This window comes from Protomyctophum bolini (genome assembly GCF_963924005.1).
Source record: "Protomyctophum bolini genome assembly, chromosome: 3".
NCBI classification, from domain to species: domain Eukaryota; kingdom Metazoa; phylum Chordata; class Actinopteri; order Myctophiformes; family Myctophidae; genus Protomyctophum; species Protomyctophum bolini.
The window spans coordinates 9,950,721-9,973,945 of NC_137864.1; the positions used below are offsets into that span (position 1 = coordinate 9,950,721).

At 43.5% G+C, this 23,225-nt stretch overlaps 3 protein-coding genes across 3 annotated transcripts in view; 2 read left to right on the plus strand and 1 right to left on the minus strand.

Annotated features, from left to right (window-relative positions):
* acta1a (actin alpha 1, skeletal muscle a) overlaps window positions 1-323 on the plus strand; it is a 4,404-nt gene extending 4,081 nt beyond the window's left edge. Inside the window, exon 7 of the mRNA XM_080759138.1 lies at window positions 1-323. This exon is cut by the window's left edge and continues 180 nt beyond it. The gene's annotated coding sequence lies outside the window, so the exon portion shown is untranslated.
* A 1,306-nt stretch (window positions 324-1,629) lies between these two features.
* ccsapa (centriole, cilia and spindle-associated protein a) lies at window positions 1,630-6,976 on the plus strand. The gene is made up of 4 exons (XM_080759297.1): window positions 1,630-1,814; window positions 2,729-3,143; window positions 3,277-3,614; window positions 4,002-6,976. The coding sequence occupies exons 2-4, from the start codon at window positions 2,762-2,764 to the stop codon at window positions 4,179-4,181; spliced, it is 900 nt and encodes a 299-aa protein (XP_080615423.1). The 5' UTR covers window positions 1,630-1,814; window positions 2,729-2,761; the 3' UTR covers window positions 4,182-6,976.
* A 6,211-nt stretch (window positions 6,977-13,187) lies between these two features.
* LOC308312121 (rho-related GTP-binding protein RhoU) lies at window positions 13,188-15,002 on the minus strand (the record flags this gene model as incomplete). Its single annotated transcript, XM_080758893.1, has 3 exons — window positions 13,188-13,691; window positions 14,451-14,509; window positions 14,765-15,002. The coding sequence occupies 3 exons, from the start codon at window positions 15,000-15,002 to the stop codon at window positions 13,188-13,190; spliced, it is 801 nt and encodes a 266-aa protein (XP_080615019.1).
* Window positions 15,003-23,225: the final 8,223 nt, after the last annotated feature.

Below are 23,225 nucleotides of genomic sequence, written 5' to 3' on the forward strand. Positions count from 1 at the left end.
GCTGCCATCACTGTGCCAAGGACATTATCTTTTATATGACTTTACTGTTAGCCAAATGAACCTGCACCGCTGTGGAAACAATGTCAACACCAAGGACACATGGAAAATAATGCCACCGTGTGAATGTGTAAACTGTACATATTTTATTTATTGTTATTTTGTGTATGAGTCAAAGAACAGTTTGCTATATGGGGGAAAACCGAGGAACAGGAACTTATCCATGAGTCTCCTGCTGCCCGGTGTTGGCTTCGAGGTACCACACACTCCTATACTCGGACCAACAAAAAAAAGACCAAACAAAGCAAATAAAACATTTATTTTCACTCATGCCTACTGTTTATTATTATTTTTATAGTGCAATAATGCACGCAAGGATGCACAAACTCCCTCAATGGGAAAGTTGTTGAAAATCGTTAAGGTATAAAGTCAGACTGCAGTATAAACATTTGAGGCACTTAACACTTGGAGGTGTTTTATTGTTTGGAGGAATAGCTCCAACATGGTTCGGAAAGCCAAACAAAGAGCTCAAGTTCACTGACTGTTGTAAGTATAAGTCTAGTGGCAAACTTCATGCCAAGCTAAACAATCTCCTAACGGCACGCAGTGTTGTTTCTCAGCATCAAATGAAACAAGGGAAGACTCATTCCACTGAAAATTCCCACAGAACAGACAGCTGTCTTGAATGCCAGAGGGCATAAAAAGGGCATGTGTGAAGTAAGCAATTTGGATTAACATTGGCCATTGTGAGTTTGGATTAAATGTTTATTTAATGGACCACTTAAGCCATTTCAACCCTATTTTCAATTGGTCTTCCTTACTAATGCTCAAGATGGTAAGATTTTTACATCTATTCATTCTGCGCCTCAGTAGTGGGCTACTATATGTACGCCTACAGTTCAGAATCCTGCCATTGTCATCATCAATGGGAATTCCAAGCTAATAGAAACTACAGCTCTCTTCTTAGAATGGCATGCTGAAATGGGATATATATACACCGGTATATTGTTTTATTTTCTTTTTTATGACCAAACCTGCCAACTGATGTAGGGTAAAGGCTATATGTTAGGTGTCCGCAGCTCCCAGAATTGGTTCCATACTTATGGGGAGCAGTGAGGACTGTGAGGTCCACAATTTTATGAAGATAGCTAGGTTGAAAATGGGTGAAGTGTTCCTTTAAGATGCTAGCTCACACTCACATTTCTGTCATTCAAATGCTCACTACTTTATGTTAAATATTTGGACAGGATGGCAATTGACAGGCTAGAGTTGCAGTAGGCTAATTCATCCGAATATGTTTATTAACCAAACATGTCATCATGTCACTGTGACATGAAATAACATAGCCTAGAGCTAGGCCTACTCAAAATATTTCCTCAACCTGTTGGCAATGGAGCACGCATGTCCATTAATTACCACTCATTGCGCCTGTGACGTGTGAGAGGTAGCAGCCAGCAGGGTATCATATCACATGCCAGAAAGAACAGACTTGAGACTACCAAGCAAGCTAATAACGCATTGGTGCTGCAATTAATGCATTTAGCTTTTATATGTTCTTTTTGACTGCGGTAGGTAGGCCTACTGTCGTAGCTTACTATAGTCTAGAGGCGCGCCTCGTAGATATCGCTCTCGTCTGACAGCACCAGTGTAGAGACTGTCGAGCATGCGCGTTGTCCATCTTCGTGAAATAATAAATAAAAAAACATATTCGTCCAGATTGTATTGTAATGGCTGTATGCTGAGGGACAGGAATACATCTACAACGAATGACAACTGCCTGGAATGAAACCGCAGGGCTGAGGCGTCACTTTCCTTAGGTGAGTAATGTATCTAGCCCTAGATAGATAGGCTAAGCATGTAAGCGATAAGCTCCAATAATAACCTGACGGTGTTTACAAACGGGGCTTTGGTTTGCCGTCTGTACAAGCAGCAGGTGAAGAAAACAACGATCAGCACAGATAACATCGGCAAAGATGGTCAGTGTTCTACGGTTTATAGTATAGCCCATTCAGAATACGTTCTGGAATATTAAATGTGCAGTGATGGTAGGCTACTGCATCTACTGTAATGGTCTGTAGTATTTTGCACTACTGTCGGCAGTGTCGGGCTATAGGCTACTACAACTCGGAGGCGCCCAGCTGGCGATGGTGTGATATAGAGGGTAAACAGTCAAAACAGCAGCAAATCACATTACAACACTTGACTTGCTCCTATGGGCTTTAATAGTAGATGGAACATGCATAAAACTATTTTCTCCTACTTTCAATTCAATTTCAATACTTGTTCTCGAACAGCTTGGATATACTGTAGCAGGCCACTGCCAGTAATGTTAATTAGTCATGCTGTTTCTTTACAATATGAAACATTTATGTTTTTAGAATGAAAGGATGCGCATACAATGATGTAGCTAGAAGAAGACAGTCAGACAGAGCTGTGAGTGAAATTGTAGCCATTCAGTGGAGTGGTCACATGTTCAGTGAAATGTAGGCTAAATGTCACTCAATCCTCAGTGCGTAATTGCTATAGGCAGCCATAGACGGCAGGTGGGCGTGGCCTAACGGTAGACACCTGATCATCAGTGCAGGTGAATGCATTGAATTATGTTCAGTTCAATGTATTCACCACAAACCAACTCTCCACAGGTAGGCTATACTACAACAATGAAGTTCATTATTGGAATACCTATGATTAACTAATTGCATTGTTTTCTAATTTTCTGGTGCGCTCAAAGTGATTGGAATTAGACACACAACCAATAAGAAGAATGGTAACCAAGAAAATACGGACGGAATACATGAAGAAATTCAGAGATCCAAGATGGGAGACCTTTTCCAAATGCTACGAGGACTCGCTCAAGTACCGCTTGACCCGCCGTGTGATGGAGTCCTCACACAAACCGTGGATCTGGGAAGGCTGGGACAACGGTTCCGACTCCAGCGGGCGGTCCACTCCAAGGCTGACCAGGAACAAAGTCTTACCCCTGTCTGTCAAACCGTCAACATCCTTAGGGGTGATACACGGGAGTATATCAGACTCCATGTCCTCCACTGAACCCAGGTCCACCCCTGAACCCAAACCTCCTTATGTGAACGGAGAAGCAGAGGTACAGGCAATGGAAGCACTCTGTTTGGATGCTGCACCTACCGGTAAGGCTTGTAGCCTACTATTATGCAGGTGCAGGAGATTTCTGTCTATTACACAATTGATTGCTTTCATTTTGGGCTGATTTATTTCTGTCCGTCCGTCCGTCCGTCCTTCCATTCTTCGTTTCCTTTCTAGAAAACGGTGTGAATGGTCTAGGCATGGTTTCAACCACTGATGGCCCTAACACCACCAGCGATGACACGGCGACAGATGACGGTCCATTGGACAGGGTGTCCTCTGATGAGGAACCGGTCAAATCAGAGCCTAAACGCCGCCACCGCCATCGGACCCCTCGCCCTGAGCCGGGACACAGGGACAGTTCCCAGGACGACAAATCTGCGGCGATAGCTCGGAAAACATTGAGAGCCAAGAGCCAGCCACCGGTCAGCAACAGGGAGAAAGAGAACAGGCAAACTCTCTGCAGTTACGACTGGACCGAGAAACACAGGGAGGTCCGAAAGATGCCTAATGAGGTGAGTTTGTATGTATTTAATTAATTAATATAGATCTGTACAGTATTTATATGAGATTTTACTTATCTTAAACTTCATTAAAAAAAAAAGCTTTGTGCTCATCATGACAACATAGAGCCTCTAGTGCCTACTGTGTATCCCTTGGCAATGGTTTCTAGTAATGTTCACAATATTGGAATTTATTCTACTGTTGCTCTAATTTGCAAGTCAGTCTTTTAGCACATGGGCACTTTCTTATGTAGTGGATACCAGAGACGTGTAGGTATGTCATCCAACACTGCCACCGCCACAGGCAATCATTAATAATAAAAATGGCTTGTGTTTCGGGAGGCAAGCTCCTATCTCATTGACCCGTACTCAACTCTGGCCATCTCTTTCCACACACAGACTCGCACCTCTGATGTGCGTACGCAGACCCGACGGGAATCGGACAAGCGAGGCTCCAATGTGGAGCGCAGAAGAGCGCGGTCAGCCGACCTGGAGAAATTGAGGAAGTCTGAGCTGACCGTAGTGGATGATCGCTGGATTACGGAGTACATGCGCTGTTTCTCCGCACGGATGAGGTAGACGAGGCAAGGCTTGGCAGGCCACAGGCAATCCATCACTGTCTGCCATTTTGAAACACCATCCCCTAACACCATTGCTGTGTCTAAAATCACTCCCTCCCTACTCACTATACAGTATAGGCCTATTGCACTATATAATGATTACACCATCTGTAGTGGTGTCCGAATGTATAATGATTATTATACCCTATGTAGTGGACTCACTCACCTTATCTTACAAATGCATCATGAAAAGTAAGGTATAGCCTACGCACAGCCGATGGTCACTATCGCGAAGACAGTCGGCACGTTATAATTAGCCTCGGTCCCAGCCTTACTCGTCTGCGAAGAGAAAAGCCTGGTCACAAGGCAGAGACGCTATCGGCGGAAGTGTTGGTCCAGAACATCCGTCTGATGTATTTCCCCCAGATACGATATTTTTTGGACCAATCACAACACTTGTTTCATTCACGGAGAATGTAAACTGATTTGTAAAGCATCAACATCATTACCTTGAGTGGTACTTCCGGCAAAATCCTGAAAATAAATGATAGCGTCTACAGCGTAGGTCTTGCCCAGCGTGCGTTATAATTGTGTGACCGCAATGAGTTCACTATTATAGCCCCCTACCTATAACTCCCTAGTCCCTATAGGGAGTAGTGACGGAGGGAATGATTGACACGGCCTATGTTTCGTTATGAAAGAAGAGTGAATAACAGAATTCAGTGGTGGAATCGATGTGCTTCAGGTCTGATAATAACAGCCTACTTTTTTTGCAGATCGTGTCCCCCAAAAATTATATGGTTTGCAGGCCCAGCTTTGTTATTCAGCTAAGAACTGTTAAGGTGTATGTTAAGGTGTGTATGTTTGAATTGTTTTTCATTTAGATATTTACTAACGGCAACTACATTTGTTTAAAAAGAAATAAATAAACCGATAAACACTTTCTATAGATGTACAGAATTACAGAGGGTTTTTATCTACAATAGGCTAAATCACTATTTGAATGTATTTTATTTCTTAAGCATGACTGTTTCAAAAAGACATCGCTGTGCATTATCACCGTTTCTTACTGGAACAGGTCGAGTATTTTTTTAATCAAATCACAAAGGCAGCTGTACCAATATTTGTATTTGTATTTAATTTGATGAGGCACTTGGAAAGGACCAAACAGTGAGATAGATATATTTGATATTTCTGTATTTTGGAGGTGAAAGATGATGCGGAAATCTATTAAAATAGCCTGTTATTATCATAGGTCTTTTTTTAATCATGAATGAATCGCTAACTAAGCGCCATATGTGCAAAAGTAGAAAAACTGTTTCTTAAGAAGAATACTGTAAATGTTTTCATCTTCTAGTTTTATTTTCAGCATTTAAATTACCTTTTGGATATTTACAGCATTTGAAAGTTTATTTTGTACACTTCCAATTGATTGTTGAAGGGACAATGGCATTTTGCTCTATGCTGAAATTGGCTTTGGTGACATTTACTGGTTTGACACCTCAGTTACCTGGAATATAGCGATATGTTGTGGTTTACAAAGTCAGTGGTTACAGTGGAATGCTAACCTTGCTAACAAACTGCTTTTCTGTTAGGTGAAGTGTCATTACATTATTAACATTTTGGTTTTGTACAAAATGTCATAATAATCTGGGGAAGATAGACTGGCTTGGCTTATGGCCTCTTGGGGAACACCCTATCGTGTCATAATCTATGACAACACCATAAATTGTCATAGATTTGCATGGTCTAAAATGGTTGAAAATGTCTTCCTTTTTAATTACAATTGGTAATTTGAGAGACAGGATTAGTGAAAAATGTCATATCGCTCACATTTAAATAATCAAAAATGGTTCAAATTAAACTTCCCCCAATTATACAGCAAGTGCATTGTTTAAGTTTTGATTTTACTTCTTTAATTCATCACAACTCACATGGTGACACATTTTTAATACAAAAAGTTGAAAAGTATTGTTAATGAATGACACAATTAACACTTAATGTACAGTACTGTAGGTTTCACTCGTATCACAACTTATTTGAGTTTGACTTAATTTATGATTGTATGTGATGTCAGTATTAAATAATGTGAGGGCTAATGAAAATTATGGGTTGTATTTAATTGTAACCAGCCGTGTCACAAATATATGAGTGAGAAAATGTAGCCTCGTAATCAATGGTTGTCTTTTCTTATGACAATGTAATTTACGAATGTTAATTAGTTAAGAATGTTAAACAGTCATATGATTATGAACATGAGGACACATTTTCTCACTCATATGTTTTTGACACTCATAGGACACTTGTAGGGCAGGTTATGATAATTTGTTCTTTGAGATGTCCTGAACACATGCATTTGTCATTTTCTGCTGGTGTTATAAGACGAGTATACTATAATAGACAACGGGTGTATTTGAAAAGACGAGTATACTCGTCGTTGGCAGGGAATGTGTTTTAACCGTTTGTTCTCAAATTATAGCACATCAGAATGAAACCTTCTCCCTTTTGTGATGAAATCCAAAGACTAGAAAGGGACCCTTTATGAGGGGAGACCATATCACAGTGCTTGTACTGTGTAAAGGACATGGACATGGGTTTGGCTTTAATTGTATTGTGCATGGACAATCTAATTAGATTCCCTAACTGGTTTACTGTAAAGGGGTCATTAAGCCTGTGCTGAATCAGAGATCTCATATGAGATCAGACTGTCACTAGTGAAGAGTTAAGGACTAGCTTTCCTTTTCGATGTCCTATAGTGCTATTTGAAAACAGCCGATCTACAGTGAGCTTAGATTGATTATATATAAAACATTGGAATGAGTCCCATAGGGGTCTGTACTTGGCCCACTCCTTCTTTTCCTTCTACACCAAATGTCTTTGCAGAAAATAACCGATCTATGAGCTCACAATGTGTCATAAAACAGCGTGTTGTGAGCTTGTATAGATGTGCTATTTTTTGCCAAATGTTCACCCCAGTATAAGGATAGGTTAATTATAGAGAAGAAGCCAGACTTGAAAATGTGTTAAGTTAAGTGTTAACTTACCTTTTACCATCATTTATCACAAATTCTTGTGATCAAGAGTAAGAGAGTTTTTCATTGCGTATAAATGTTTTTATTTTGGATGTCTCACTTTGGAATTCAACTGCTCAGTTTAAAATGTAACATTTTCATGACATGTTTTAATTTAAAGGACAGGTTAATGTCTTTGTATATTCCAAGGCTTTTAAGCATCCCTTTACGTATATGTGCTCATTCCAGGAAACATCTCAGGAAGAAATATTATATTAAGGTAAAGAACATCTTATATGCAGATGTGGGTCAAATATTATTTCATTGTTAATGTAGTTCAATAGTTTTATATGGTTTGCAGATGGACGAGATTTGCATATTATAGCACAACGAAAAAGAAGAAAATAAACAATCGCTGAAAAGAACTTGCGACAAACCATCACCATCACTGATTAAAAAAGAAACTCCACCTGTCTGAAATTTGAAGCATGTTAACGCAAATGCTGAGCATTATTTCTAGACAAATAATAATATCCACGTCTAATATTATGCAACTTTAAGGAAACATTAGGCTTAAAGAGTTTGTAAAACACACAGTTTGAGAAAGATTATTATTTTACTTGCTTTAGCTGTCTTAAAAAGGCTTTGAATTAGATTAGATTAGATATTACATAGTATACAGAGTGAGATATGTGGTGAATCTAATCATGACTATTTTATGTCAGTTTACATTTTTGGTCACTGTATTTGTATTTGAAAACATGCACTATATTATATTTTCATCCACTCTGGGGCATTGCTGTGAATAAATATTTGATTAGTTTATCATGTGGATCTCTACCTTTGCTTGTTTTCATGAACTGTAATGTTTGATTTTATAAGGATAATTAAGTATGCGTGCAGCATGGATTCAAAATTGTAACCTGCACATTATTTCTAGTCAGAACAGAAGTATTCACGTTTATAGGGTTAGAAAGTTTTTAGGAGAAAAAGAACATATTACATATATAATGAGTCGTTATCTGAGAGGTAGGAAGGGGCACGAGTTTGAAATATTTAGATTTTTATTGCTGCCCTGTCATGACTCAGCATATGAGTTCAGCTCAGTCTGGTGCTATACATTGAAGCAGAAAATAGCCTTCCGACAGGGACAGGTCCTCGACTGTTACATAATCCATTGTGGGCACGGTGCCACACTGGTGCCTATGCAGCATTGCTCCTTGGCTCCTCTGAAGGAGTTCTTCTGTAACACACTGTGTGTTCTCGCTGCCAAGTCAACTTCCCACAATGTTATAGTACAGGAAAGAACTGTCACTATCATTATGATTATTTTCAGGTTTGAAGTACTTAATGTCTTTAAGGTAACTTAAAGTGCTTTTAGTGAAACAGGTTCCTTAGGCTTAAATACCACTAAGCTTAAATACCAAGAAACCAAACTTCTAATCTGGGCCTGTGATTCTTTTGTTCTAGGATTTCACTAGTTTTAGGTCATTTAGGACACTTATTTCGGGCCTTATCAATTACTCAAATAAGACTAATTGGTTATTGGACTAATTGGTTATTCTGCTTGAGAAGTCTACCTGAATCCAGACCATTTAACCTACAGGCTACTTTGTTATACGTCACAGCGACAATAACTCAGAATAGGAACACTACGGTTCATGTGGTTATACGTTTCAACTGGGTTGCACTCTGTGTCAATCCTTGGCAGATGCATAGGGGTCCCTCTCTCAACGACTCACACAATTTGCTGTGATAGAGATGAGGGGCCATATCAGCTTCCCCAATAAAACTAAACTACCCATATATGGTAAATCCAGGAAAACATAGATCAGAGACTGCCTGGATTGACTTCACTCCCACTGGTCTTTAGAAGCCCATTTGTACTCACACAGACCCCCTACACACTAGAACTGTCTTGTCTGTATGTTTTTGATGTGCGTTCTGTATAATTACTTTCTTCGCCCCAAATTAATAGTAGTTGACCACTATACGAGACTGTGCGTTGTGAGCTTGTAGAATTGTCTCTTTTCATATCAATAGGGTTAAAGTGGTTAAACTGATTTACTTTAGATGCTGTTAACTAATTTCGCTGGGGACCCCTGGCCTAGAACCTCCTCAAGGACCCCTGAGGATCCCTGGACCCAACTTTCAGGGCCATTGTTCTAAACTATGGGTGACAGCAGGGCTGGGCTAACAAGCTCCTATAAAGATGTCATTCTGACAGTGTAACAGGCTAAGCAAGGCATCTGAGGTAGCCTGCCTACTGATTAAATTTTGTTGTGAACTTGTGACATAATAACTAAAAATACATTGCATGGATGCACCTGGGATGTATCCTCAGTGATGTTTCCTGAGGTCAACGGGGTTTCGGGTCTACCAACATCATACCCCTCACTCAGGCGACCCAGCCGGGGTTGATTAAATCCCCACTTACGTCCCAGTAGCTACCCTCGATCAGTCCATCAGGGAATGAGCAAGGCCACACAATCCGTTGCTCCGGAACTACTCTGCCGGGACTTGGAGAACCAAATTCTGGCGCGTGGAAGGACTAGGCTCTGTGGATTGACTCCTGTCCGGGCCCCTCCTACGTCTCACCAGGTCCACTCCTGCTCTCACCAGGCCCAGGACCTGTGCGTTGCACCAGACTCCCAGCACCAGGCATAATAATATATCACAGCCTTCCTAACACTGCTCAGTTTATAAACACCAGAGATACAGAGATATATTTACAACATAATATATGGACAAAAGACATAAAACCCAATAGTCACTGTATTCTTTATCATCAAAGTCATCATCCACACATTTTAACCATACAAGGACATTTCAAATGATGAAATGCTATGTGTCAAAATAGTTTGAGCACCACTAGGGCCCTGTCTAAGGGGTGGATGTGGGAGGTTCAGAACTATTTATATAGCTTAACACAAGTGGTTCTTTGCTTGTAGGGCCCTATGTGACAGAAACTGTCTGGGACATGTGTCTTATAGAACACACACACACCACATTCTGGGGGTTGTTGGAGATTGCCAAGTTTAGCCAAAGTTTATAGAAGTAAGAGGAATATTCTTCTTTACACTCTAGTGACTTGTTTGCCATCAGATGTTTTCAAACTGTGATATATTCCACAAACATTTGTTTTATTATTCTGTGTAAATGGCTCCTAGGACCGTACACTGTCAACAATGTGTCCCTTTGTACAGTGACAACTGTAAGAAACTGCTATGGCTGTAGTTTTGCAATTGAAATTGGAAACGGTCAGTTAACAAGCAAACTTTAAACCTGGCATCCCAATTTTGGGCATGTGTGAACTTTCGGGGAATTTTCAAAAGTATTCATAAACTTGAAAAATGTGCAACTCTACAAGTTGTGAGCTTGTAGATCGTCAATGTTCTCACTGTTGTATGACAAACAATTGTGCTTTAAGTGGTTATGGGAATGACAAAAATAGCTGCTGTTGTGAAAGCAAAGCATGTCCCTGATTACATGCCAGTGACTCCCCGGCAGAATATCTCCTTATCTTGTATAATTACGGTGTGGTGGTCTTTTTGTCATGAGTTATAGGTAGAAGTTGATTAATCTGTTTTAAGTTAATTCATTAGTAAAGCAAATGGTAATATAGGCCACTTTTTATGCCGACTATATGGGTGTACCACAAGAAAATCAAGCCCACATGAGTGGAGATTGGACAGACACTTTATTTTAAATTAATCTTCAGGGCTTCTGATGTACAGGTTGTCACAAGCATAATATGAAACTTGTAACAGTCCAAGTTTGGCCCCTGATTGGCACCTTTTACAGTCTATGATTGGGACCTAACCAATAACAGCATGTGTTGGTGACTCCTAGTGGTCAACCTCAGTATGGTAGCTGTCATTGTCATGCCAGTATAATAAAATGAATGAATTCACGAACAAACCTCTTTATAAATAAATGTGTTTGTGTATGATAGGCCTACAAAATACAATGTCATTTTTTTTGTATGGAAATAATGGTTTTGGATTCCTAGCAATATCTTGAGTAAACATAAACCGAGACTTAAAATCTCAGTGGAATTGACCTACAGGTATATGCAACATGCGCGTGCACACTGACACACAAAAAAACAGTTTGTTCTTCAGGCTGCGGTTCTGATTGCACTGCTCTTAAGTATGTAAGTGGCCTTGCCGAGCCATGAGGCCCATCTCCTGTTTCTGTAGCGTGAGGCAGCTTGTTATACTACAAGTACACCCTCTGGACATGACGCTGGTATGTCGCAGGGATTTACCCCCAATCCAACCCTTGATGCTGAGTGTCAACGAGGGAGGCACTGGGTCCAATTTTTGAGTCTTTGGTATGACCCGGCCTGGGATTGAACCCCGACCTCCCAGTCTCAGGGCGGACAATATAACCACAAGGCCACTGAGCTGGCACTGCACTTACACTTGCTTATTTTTTTTTCCAAGGGGGGGGTACTAGGATTCATGTGGTTACTCTCAAAGTAACACTGAGGGATTTGCTATAGGCTAACTTACACATCATAACTTCAACTCCCTCTGGGTTGGAAGAAAAATATATTCTCTATGCTACATATACTTGGCAAACGGTTTAAGTAAATTGTGAGCTATATAGATAAATCACAAGATTTCAACCACACATCCTTTAAAACAACAACATCAACAACAACATAATAATCACTGTTACAGTCATAAAGGCCTTTACAGGCCATATTTATGAAATGAAATAAACAGCATGCCCTGTCCTTTATAGACCCTCAATTGGATGAGGAAAAACTCCTAAGAAAAACCCCTTGATGGAAAAAGAAAATGAAGAAACCTAAGGAATAATCAAAAGAGCTGGGTGGAAAGAGTAGGCAATTTCAAATATTCAATACAAAACAAACAAGCGAACAACAGACTGTTACATGTCACAGCAAGGGGTGGCAGTGGCCGGTAGAGCAGCCGGATGGGAACCGTTGAGATTCCCAGTTCGATCCCGGCTCCCCCGGAGTTAGTGTCAAAGTGTCCTTGAGCAAGGCTCTGAACTCATAATTGCTCCCGATGGTTGGTGCCTTGTATGGTTTCCTCTGCCATCGGTGTATGAATGGGTGAATGTAAATGCACAATCTATGTAAAGTGTTTTGGATAAAAGCGCTGTATTAAATGCACCATTTAAAACGGTAAAGTGACAGTAATACTAACGATGACTATGATGATCATCTGTGTACATCGGCAACACAGGCAATCCAATCCATATGTAATTCACAACTGGATGCTTGATCATGTGTGTTCTGTTTAGCTTTAATTTGGGATAGTCTAGTTTTAGGTCTAAAAAAAGCAACAACCAAAACAACACTGAAAGAGAAGAAAAAGGGGGCTAGTTTCTCCTGGACTGCTGTTGAAGGAGTGCTTTGCTTATAAGAGTGAATGCTGTCATGGTGCTCAACTCAAGCTCCATATGTCTGGTAATCCGGTCCAGGTGGTACTGTCTGGTCCTATTAGTGGAGGACCTGCATGCGGCCACAAGCGAGAGAAACTATAACCTAACACATTCTGGTTAAGGGTCAAGGGGAAAGCCTGACTAACTGATCTGGGGCTTATACGCTGAGATTAAAGAGTACTACTTGACCTAGAGACACTATTCCATTGCTGTTCTGCGTGTGGAGCTATGCCAATATCAATACCACACAGAGCAAACAGTGTCATTGTGGGAATGTGAATGTGGGCTCACAAGGATAAATGACTGCAGTTGAAATGCATATGCTGATAGATAGCTATGGAGTTAGTGAATCTTTTATTATGTATTCTCACCCACTTTAGTTGTTTGTATTGGTCGAGGGAGGGTGTAGACAACCACGTCTCCTCCGATACATAACATGGCGTCACCAGCGGCTTCTTTTCACCTGATAATGAGTCTTCTTTGTGTAGTCCTGTATGCTAAACAGTGCCCTATCCATCAGGGACTTAAATTGGCAAAAACAAATACTGCTGCTGAAAGCATCTCCCCAATTTGAGCCATGCAATCTCTGTCATTCAGCCTTTCACTTGAAAGCCACAGCTTTGTTCGTCTCCCATCAGACAGTTGATCTTCCTCAACCAGGTCTCTGAGAGGCTCTTGATCTTATCTGGGGTTTTGGTCTTCAGAGTCAGCCTCTGCAGCTGGCCGCCACGGCTGCTGTCTGTCTGCTGGATGCTGGCCAGGATGGCCAAATCAAAGGCGTCTTTCAAGTTCTTCTGGGTCAGTGCCGAGCACTCTGCGAAGCTCACCGCTCCGATCTCCTGGGCCAGCCGTTGGCCCTCCTCGGTGCTGACCGGACGCTCCTGGGTCCGTGCCAGGTGGATGAGTACCTGGACGTCCTCCCGTAGGTCCAGCTGGGTGCCCACCAGCACCAGGGGCACGCCGGGACAGTGCTGGCGAATCTCGGGCACCCACCTGCTGGTCAGGCTGAGTACGGAGGACGGTTGCACCACACTGTAGCAGAGCAGGACCACGTCTGCGTGTCGGTAGCACAACGGTCGAATTCTGTCTAGCTCGTGCTGTAAAGACGGGGAGGAGGGGGAAGAGAGAAAAGTTCAAACAGAAGAGGACAGAGGCACATTGTCTGAAGGAAGCTAAACAGAGATACGTTTTACTCTTATGTACCTAACAATAAAGTGGGCCTACAACCTTGAACATAATTGTGTTAATTTGCTCTTTAAAACCCAATCTCTCTTCAGGTGCACTGCATTCATAAATGATAAATCCATCAAATCTATCCATCATTTTAAAGAATTATTGCAACGTTTTAAATAGACTTCAGCAGAGCCTGCATTGAACCAAAAGAGGGCGATAAAGTACAGGGACAGGACACGGTGGTGGAAAAACTGCTAGATGCACGACTTGAGGGTTGGAAAAGGAATCATAGGATTTTACTACACGGTGTATGACCACATCCAACCAGCAGGGGGCAAACTAAATGATATCTATCTGCGAACAGGGATGCTGTAGGTGAGGGGGCAAATTAGCTAAAGCTCATTAATGACTTACATTTATTGATCCACTCACCAACCCCCACTTCTATTGGTTCGGCAAAGAAAGCAATAAAGACAGTTATCAAATATCAACGTATGTGACCATGTTTTCTGTGGTTAGGAGGACATGACACAACATGGGTTAGGGCTTCCATTCCCTGTGTAACTCAACTCAATGGCAAGCCAATGCACTCAGCGCTACAAGGTGCAGGTAGGCATATAAATTAACTGTAAATACATACGCGTTAATCCGTAATTAAATCAAAGAGGAAACATTGTACAAACCTGCCCAGCCGTGTCACAGAGCTGTATTCGCACAGGCTTTCCGTCAACCATAACCATTGCTGTATGGGGGGATAAATAAACATTACACAGACCAAGACACCATGACAGAAATGTCGAACACAGTCAGTGACAGTAAGCCTACCTACCTATAATGTTATTATTATAGCTGTCACTGTCAGTGCATGCAGCATGATACAGACCAATTAATTGGAGGATTGTGCGTAAAGATCATACGCAAAGCTGGCAGCATAGGCTGTGAGGGCATTGCATTGGCCAATATCAGAATAGTTCGTTTAATAAGAGATGATTATTACCAGCAAAGTTGTCATATGCCGTTGGAACATACTGTGTTGGATATCCATTCGTGGTATAGCTGACAATAAGGCTCGTTTTCCCCACCGCGCCATCTCCAACAAGGACGCAGTTGACTTTCCGCCCAGGGACTGCAGTGCGCTTAGGAAACTCTCGGTTCCTCAAACGCCGCGTTGGAACCGGTGGGAACGGGAGGCCGTCGCTCCAACATGCCGAGGGTTTCTGTTTCTGATTCCCCATATCTTGTGGTAGCATTGTATTCCGTCGGTATGCGTGTTATTCTGTAGAACGGTTCAACTTCTTTCGAGTTTCATTTTAACACTATAGGCCTATACTGTTCCATGTAGGTGCTGTGTCCAGGTGTGTCCGTAGACTACGCCTACCACTTAACGTACAAACCATTTCTGCGTTATAAAGTCAACAGAGTAATCTAAATAACGTCATGTTTTCGCTTTACCTCTCTGCAGCGATGTGCATAGTAAAGCTGCCTGCCCTGTTGGGTTCTTTCTCCTCACAGCATGAGATGGCATTCTACATCTGGTGTTCATTGTCCTAAGAAGCTTAACAGGCACCATATGAGCTGCGTGCTTTCTAAGGGAAATGAACTAAGCTCATTGGAAACACCTATGTCTCACGTTAGTGATCCACTTTTGATCCTTTTCAGTCCATAGACGTATCATTTGTTGTTTTGTCCATTACGTAAGCAATTTGAATTAGATTTATTTATAATAAATGGACTACAGTGACAGTGGTTATTGTTAGTTCGTTTATCTGACCTATGATGAACCAGCCTCAACAATCCATGGTGCCATTCTCAATCTGTCCTAATCCCTCTGGTACTTTCATCTGTGGTAGTAGGAGTAGGAGGACAGCATGTGGAATTAATCTGTCTACAGGCGCCCCCTAGCGAGAAACACTGTGTGTGTGTGTGTGTGTGTGTGTGTGTGTGTGTGTGTGTGTGTGTGACTGTGTGTGTGTGTGTGTGTGTGTGTGTGTGTGTGTGTGTGTGTGTGTGCGCGCGTGCGCGCGTGCGTGCGTGCGTGCGTGCGTGCGTGCCTGCGTGGTTCACAGACAGACATCAGGTGTATCAAACTTTGTTCATAAATCCACAGTGATGGCATCCTCTGCATAGCAATGTGCAGAACATCAACATGTTCTTATTGCTGTAACCAATCAAATTCGCCGGTTCTCAACGTGGGGTTCAGGGGTCAGGGGTCCAAATGGACAGCCTAAATGAAAAATAGTCAATCTACAAACTCAACTGACGCGTTGTGATCTTGTATATTTGCTATTTTCACTAGTTTTGGTCCCGGACAAACGTCTAATTTATTTTTTTGGGTCTTGAGCAAAAACGTTTGGGAACCCCTGATGTAGACAGTGTTGTTAGTAAGAATAAACAGAAGCACCTGGGAGGAAGTGGACTAAGAAAGGGGAGGAGCAAGACTGAGTTCCTGTTTCTACAAAAGGAGGTGTAACCCCATGAGGCAAAAACCTAAGAAAAACGAAATAATTGTTTTACCAAATTATTTTTACCAAATGGGTTCCCAGATTGGTGTCTCTGTGCCTGAGAAGACCACAGTGCTGTAACACCAGTGAGTAGGCGACATGGGCGTCACCATACCTTTTAGACAGCACTCAATTAAATATGACAATTTCATACAGAAGTAACACAACTGTGACAACAGCATTGTATAAGGTAGCTCTGGTCCATAGCCTTCTACTGCTTAGTTTATACGTGTGGTGGGGGGCTCAGAGTGCGTCCACTAAGGAAAGTAGGCTTTCTATTGACACAACCCGTCTTAATATTGGTGAGTAGGTCAAACGTTCGTGAAATTTCCACAAAAGAGGAGAGGCTGGTCTGATTTCGATTTGAGATTTAAAACGGAAAGTCACATAGCCTTACTGCAGGGCAGAATCGAAGCAGTAGAAGGCTATGGACCAGAGCTATGTATAAGGAGGCTATATCATAGAGTGAGCCAGAAAAAACATCTATCAGGAAGGAACAAGGGGAAGTAAATATTGTATATATTATTTAACTTTCTTTCATGCATTTTTCATGCTTTTGATTAACTGAATACATAGGGAATACATAGGACCATAATGAAAAAGTATTTTTGCATTAATACCACGCACTGTTTACATTTCTGACCAATACAATTGTGAAAAGGCCCATGGAGCCTCCCTGCCAATCCTGCAATCAAGGCTGAGTGGCTGGCAGATTGCTCACTGCACACAGGTGTGGGAGGCTACAAATAGGACTAGCTGCACTCACTCATTCATGCATGCTTCACCACACCGGCTTGTTGTCTACCAACCTCCAGCAACATCTCTCTCTTCACCCTCCAACTGTGTGCGTCCACGAACCAATAAAAAACCTGAAAAGGAACTCCTCTGCCTCTGCCTCTTCTGGGGTCAGCCTGGCCGGTGGCCAGCCTGCTCACCATTTGTCCATTACACCTATACCTATACGAACTATTTCCGAGTGCCACCACTCTTTCAACAGTATTCAATCAAAAAGATGACTTAACTGATTTTAAATGTGAGTCCTGTCACATGCTGATGTTTGGACGCAGTTAACGTATGCGCACAGATAGTTTTCATCACCCTTTGAGAAAGAGAAGCACAGAGCATAATGGGAAGTGTCATCAGATTCCCCGTAACCCTGATAAGATTCAGGTACTTGGCATGCAGAGTTGCCCTTTTAATACATTGAACGTGAGCTGTGTCCTTCATTCACTGCACAACACACTTCCTGGGCCTAAAAGATGATGCCATTTTGTCCACAGCCATCTTTTACAGATTTAACATGTAAGCCTGAGAAAAGGAGAATCCTTAACCAAGTGCCGACCTTGTTACTTAATCGGATTAACGATGAGTCAGTGAAAAATAGCAGCGCTCAAACATACATTGTGATCTTTTGAATAGAGACATCGGGCACCCCTGCTTTCAGAAGGTGGCATGAAACCCATAAACCCTATGGTACACACAGACAACACACAAAGCTGCCATTCTACTCGTATACAATCGCCTCAAAGCCCCCCACAGCTGATAAACTAGACATGTAGTCAGAATCGTTGGGCAGCCTGCATGCGTGGGCCTCTTATTTGAGTTTGCAGAAAGGCAAATACATTTACTCAATTTAGAGTTTGGGATTAAAAGACCCCCTTCATTCATCCCCCGTCCCACGCACACATCCACAACCCCCCTCCTCTCTCTGCTCTTTCCTCCATCCCTTTCTTTTTTTATGGGATCAGCTGAGCGCTGCATTCTCTCCCCTATTTCCTCCTCTTGCTCCCTCATCCTCTCTCTCTCTCTCTCTCTCTCTCTCTCTCTCTCTCCCCCTGAGGGACCAGGGTGCTCGGACTCTATAGTTATGGACTGGGGCCATCTGTCACCGTGCGCATTCACGCAGCCACCAGAAGGCCACAACATGTGCTGATTTAAATGGAGAACCCAACTTTCCCAGGACACACAGGCCTGACCCCGGCAGCCGTGGCACCCCCCCACCCACCCCCCTCTACCCCCAACTCCCCCCAAACCTCATCACCACCAGCATCTCCGACCATAGCCCCACCACCATATCGCCTGAACCCAGACCACACCCTCCACCACCAAGAAATACTGTCTGCATATGAATCAGTGAATTAGAGACCCAACAAATCACCCTGCCTCCCACCCATCCCACCCAACTACCGGGTGTATGGTAATAGCTGCACAGTGAGCAGGAGGACTTTTTTCTTTTTACACACACAATGATGGATTTCCACCTTAGCAGCTGATGTGACAGAGAGAGAGAGAGAGAGAGGGGGGAGAGGGGGATTGGTAGTTTGTGTTGATGATGGTGATGGTACATGAAGGAGGAGATGTGGGAAAAAAGGAACAGAGAGAGGAGGTTGAGGAGGGGGATACTGCACTGTACCGGTGTTCCCCAGTGTACTGTATATGTGTGAGAAAGATAGAGATCAGCTGATTGATAAAACGGATTGTAAAGGGAACGTGCGGAAGGAAGAGGAGGAGATTGTGCAGACAGTGTGTGTGTGTGCGTGTGTGTGTGTGTGTGCGTGTGTGTGTGTGTACATGTGCGTACGTGCGCGTGCGTGCGTGCGTGTGCAATCTGTGCATGTGTGTGTGTGTGTGTGTGTTTTAGAAGGGGGAAAGAAGAAGCAGAAGAAGGAGGGTCTCTGTGTGTCTGGATGGGTGTTGGATTGTGCTTGTCTGTGGGACCCACAAGGAGGACAATGGGACCTGGGCGGGGGGTGGTGGGGGGTCTGGGGTGGGCTGGGTTGCAGGGGTGAGTGTGTGTCACACGCTTTTGCTTTGTGGCTCGGTCAACAGGCGTGTGCCACGAGTGTTGTCTCGACTCCCTCGCCTGCTGTCCAGCTTCGGGGGAAGGGCGGGTGCAGAGGGGGGGGATTGGGAAAGAGAAGAAGAGGAGCCATGAGAACCAGACCCTGGGGTCTTTAATGAGGGGCGTGCTGTTTCTTATCAAAGATGGACAAGCCATCATTAGAATCATCATTAGACGCTGCACAATGGAGAGATGACTCCCTTAGTTATGGATGGGAAAATCCTCCTACACGGGACGATGAAATAAATAAAACTCTGCAAGGTTGTCTGTTAACGTTATCCACAAACTTTTGTCACAGGGTTCACCGTTGTTGTTGTTGTTGTTGTGATCAGGGAAATGTATCAAATGCACGATGCATGCTTAATATTGGTACACAGTTTAGAATAGGGGGGAAATATGTTGGTATTTTCTTCTTGACTGCACAGGTCCATTTGCCTTGCCAGATGTTTACATCCAAGGATTGAAATAGATGGTTTACTGTACAGACATAAACATGCAGACCCATAACAGTTAATGCTGAATCAAATCAATAAAGAAAGCTGATAGTTCTTGCAATTATTCCAAAACATTTGTTTTGGAATAATTGCACAGCAAAATGCTCAGGAGCTATATAGGAGCTATATATATACAAGTTATTATTATATATCTTTTCAAATGAAACCTCTGTAAACCCTTGCACGAGGAAAACTGTCATATCGCAAATTATATTGACAAGATCTCAATTATTATAACCTCTCCCTCATTCGACACATTTTATTCACCTTCCAGGGGGGGCCGGTAATCAATATTATAAAGTTTACCGATGTCATAACACTATAACCCTGCGCAGAGTTTGTCATCATTAATGTTTGTCCAAAAAATGTGTTGCATTGCTGGGGTCTCTCTCAGGGTTCTCTCCCAAGTCCTTTTTAATGGTCTCTGGTGGCCTGTGGCCCTGGCCGGAGAGAGCATTGTCATGGTGTTGGAGAGGGCTGGGTGCAGGAAGGGGGTTAGTGTGTGTGTGTGTGTGTGTGTGTGTGTGTGTGTGTGTGTGTGTGTGTGTGTGTGTGTGTGTGACTGTGTGTGTGTGTGTGTGTGTGTGTGTGTGTGTGTGTGTGTGTGTGTGTGGGGGGGGGGGGGGGGCACCATGACGCTGCAGCAGTGGCAGCTGGCGGCCCAGCTTGCGGGGCCGTATCCTCACAATGGAGAGTCTTCCCCCTGGGGCCAGTGATTTAGGACAGGGCTCTCTGGACAGAGGCCCCTGGAGAGGAGGCCTGCATGAAGGAGAGAGAGAGGACAGTGGGCTTTGGAGAAACTCACCCTCCCATCTCCCCTCCTTCTTAGCCCCTGTCCCAAAAGCCTCCCTGCTGGTTCCCGTACATCGTACCACCCCCCCCACCCCACCCCGATCCACCCCAGCTCCCTTAACACCCTCCCTTACCCCATCCATCCCACTGTGGCAAAAAGCTCTCTCCTGGGAGAAGGAGACAGGTTTCTGAATGGCGCTGCGGAGCATTCCTGAGGTGTAACGCGCCAGGGCTCGCCGGACACAATGGGGGGGAAGACAACAGGTGCGCGTGGATCCTCTGTCGTCCAGTGGCAGCTGAGAGATAGGGACGGGGGGCTATTATGGCCCATTATCCACTGCCGCTGCTGCTGCTGCTGCTTTTTTTCTCTCTCTCTAGCCTATATCTTTCTGAACAAAAAAACAAGGTTTTTCTATCTGTAACCTGGTCCCTCTATACCCAACCTGCTCCAATAAAGCCTCTCTTTCATCCTCCCAACCCCAGCTAGCACCTGCCACCCACAGGCTCAGCGCCTCTAAATGAGCCCAACAGCCACTTATCCCACAACGACGTTCAACTGTATTGAACCTCCATTACTTATAAAAAATGTCTCTCTTATAAGCATAAGAACAACCTGTCAGCCCTGCTTTATACACTAAAGTACATAATCGGGAGACTCTCAACACAGCCAGCGCCTTACATGCTCTCCGTTATCCCTCACCTTTCAGTTCACTTGAAATATGAAGTGTCTCAAATGAGCAGTCATACACCAGATTGTTTGGTGCGGCCACATGATATTACTGGTGACAATGCCTCTAACAGAGCGGGTGTCCTGGGGGGATTGGGAGTATTTGGTTACTGCACCCCTGATCTCTCCCCATTGTGACTGGCTCTGGGTCCCATGGAAGGTTGAAAAGGGACATGTGTGCATATGTGGGCTCCCAGCGCAGGTGCCTACATCTGTTCATTTCTGGGCAGATGCTCATGGTCCAGCGATAGAAGAGAAAGATGGAGATAGAGAGATAGAGAGAGAGAGAGAGAGAGAGAGAGAGAGAGAGAGAGAGAGAGAGAGAGAGAGAGAGAGAGAGAGAGAGAGAGAGAGAGTGAGAGGGGTGGGGGGGATATCAAGAAACAGAGACAGTGAAATCTGCATGATAATTTAGACTGCTCAAATCACTATGAAGAATGGTGAATAAAAACTTTGTGTGTCCCATAAAAAGGTAAAAGCATGCTCCCCACGTTGCATGTTTTATCTTCCAATATTTTGAGATGTATAGGCTATAAAATCTTCACCGCTATTCTCAACAAGTTGGAGCATTTACAATCTAATTGTAGTATTAAAATTTAGGCTACAGCATAATTTATGACATTTCGCTTTTTAAGTTACCAGGATGCAACTAAAGTTAAACATTAATAGGTTCCTCATTCTTTAACCCGAATCCAAATAGTGTCTTCAGTCACTCACTCACCTGTGTTATAATGTTCAGAAGTAGGCTACAAGTATTTGTTGTGGGTAAATCAATCATGTATCATGTAAAGTATCAGTTGTTGAATTATCGATTTATTCATAGGGACCCGCATATGTTGTGACGCGTCAACGAACAGGCGTTGCCCAGGGGAACGCGGCAGATGTGTTTTGATAAACATTGGCACGCGACTGGCCATAGGACCGTGAAAAAACCTTCGACGCCTCCTTTACTTCTCCTATGGTCCAACTTGCCCAAGTCCCCCTCCCTCTCTCACACGCACGCACACGCGCGCGCGCGCGCGCACACACACACACACACACACACACGTTGCATACCATACGCGTGTAGTATGTACACACGCGGGCGCGTCTTGGGGGCCCCCACGTAATTATTGCGGCACTCTTCCCCTAAACTTAAGCTCAGCACGTCTCCGGCAACAACATAATGCAAATGAGACGGCAGCACGAACCAGCAGACCCGTGGACTGGCCTGTGTCCCCTCTTCAAGCAGCTGGCCCTAGTAATCTGATCTGAACACAAAGGAGCCTGTTGCTTTCTGGATTTGAGCAGGTAAACAGGCGAGTCAGTTATGAAAATGAAAGACTTCCCAATGCCACTGCCATCATCGTACACCGCCATTTTCCCAGCACCATAACTATTTGGGCCTATGGGCCACTTTTGAAAACAAACAGATGTGTGCCAGTGTGTCGTTCGTAAAGCGACTCTGGGTTGTGGGTGTGGGCTAAATTTAAATGCACAAAAAATGACTCATGCGTAAAATCGTTTTGTTTGGAAGGGGGAAATGAGCACAAAATGGCATCGACGTTTTCTAGAATCTATCAATTATGTTAATTGGTAGATTGAGTGTTAATATATAACGCATTGTTTCCACTGCTCATGGAGTGGTATAGGCATATCAATGAAAAATCCATTGATCACCCGGTAACAGTCAGAGGACGAGTACCCCTCGTGAAGCCGAAAATATCAGCTATCGAATTGTGAGCGAATTGTGAGCGTTTTCCGGCGCGCGACACATGCGCCTAAGTATGAGTGAACCCAGGGCTTAATTCAAGCTAATCATCTTCACCACACCACTTCATATGATCGATTTCGTGTGATGCGCGCCGTGTTTACGTTCCCACGAGCCACCATGTGGTGTCTACTCTTCGGGGACGAAAACTTATGGCTTCCCCTCGCCATATGGCCCCGGGATAGCCATACCGTTACAGGTTCCTTTAACATGCTTCCAGTTCAATTTAGACGGTGCCCAGTCAGTGGACAGTCCGCGTTGCGCTTGAGGGAGGGCGGGTGGAGGAGAGAGAGAGAGAGAGAGAGAGAGAGAGAGAGAGAGAGAGAGAGAGAGAGAGAGAAACGACTGGCAG

Excerpts from the sequence above, each read along its gene's own strand:
- ccsapa (XM_080759297.1), top strand. The coding sequence starts at position 2,762 with ATGGTAACCAAGAAAATACGGACGGAATACATGAAGAAATTCAGAGAT. Across the intron at positions 3,144-3,276 it reads TTTGGATGCTGCACCTACCG|AAAACGGTGTGAATGGTCTA; the intron begins GTAAGGCTTGTA and ends TTTCCTTTCTAG. Across the intron at positions 3,615-4,001 it reads TCCGAAAGATGCCTAATGAG|ACTCGCACCTCTGATGTGCG; the intron begins GTGAGTTTGTAT and ends TTCCACACACAG.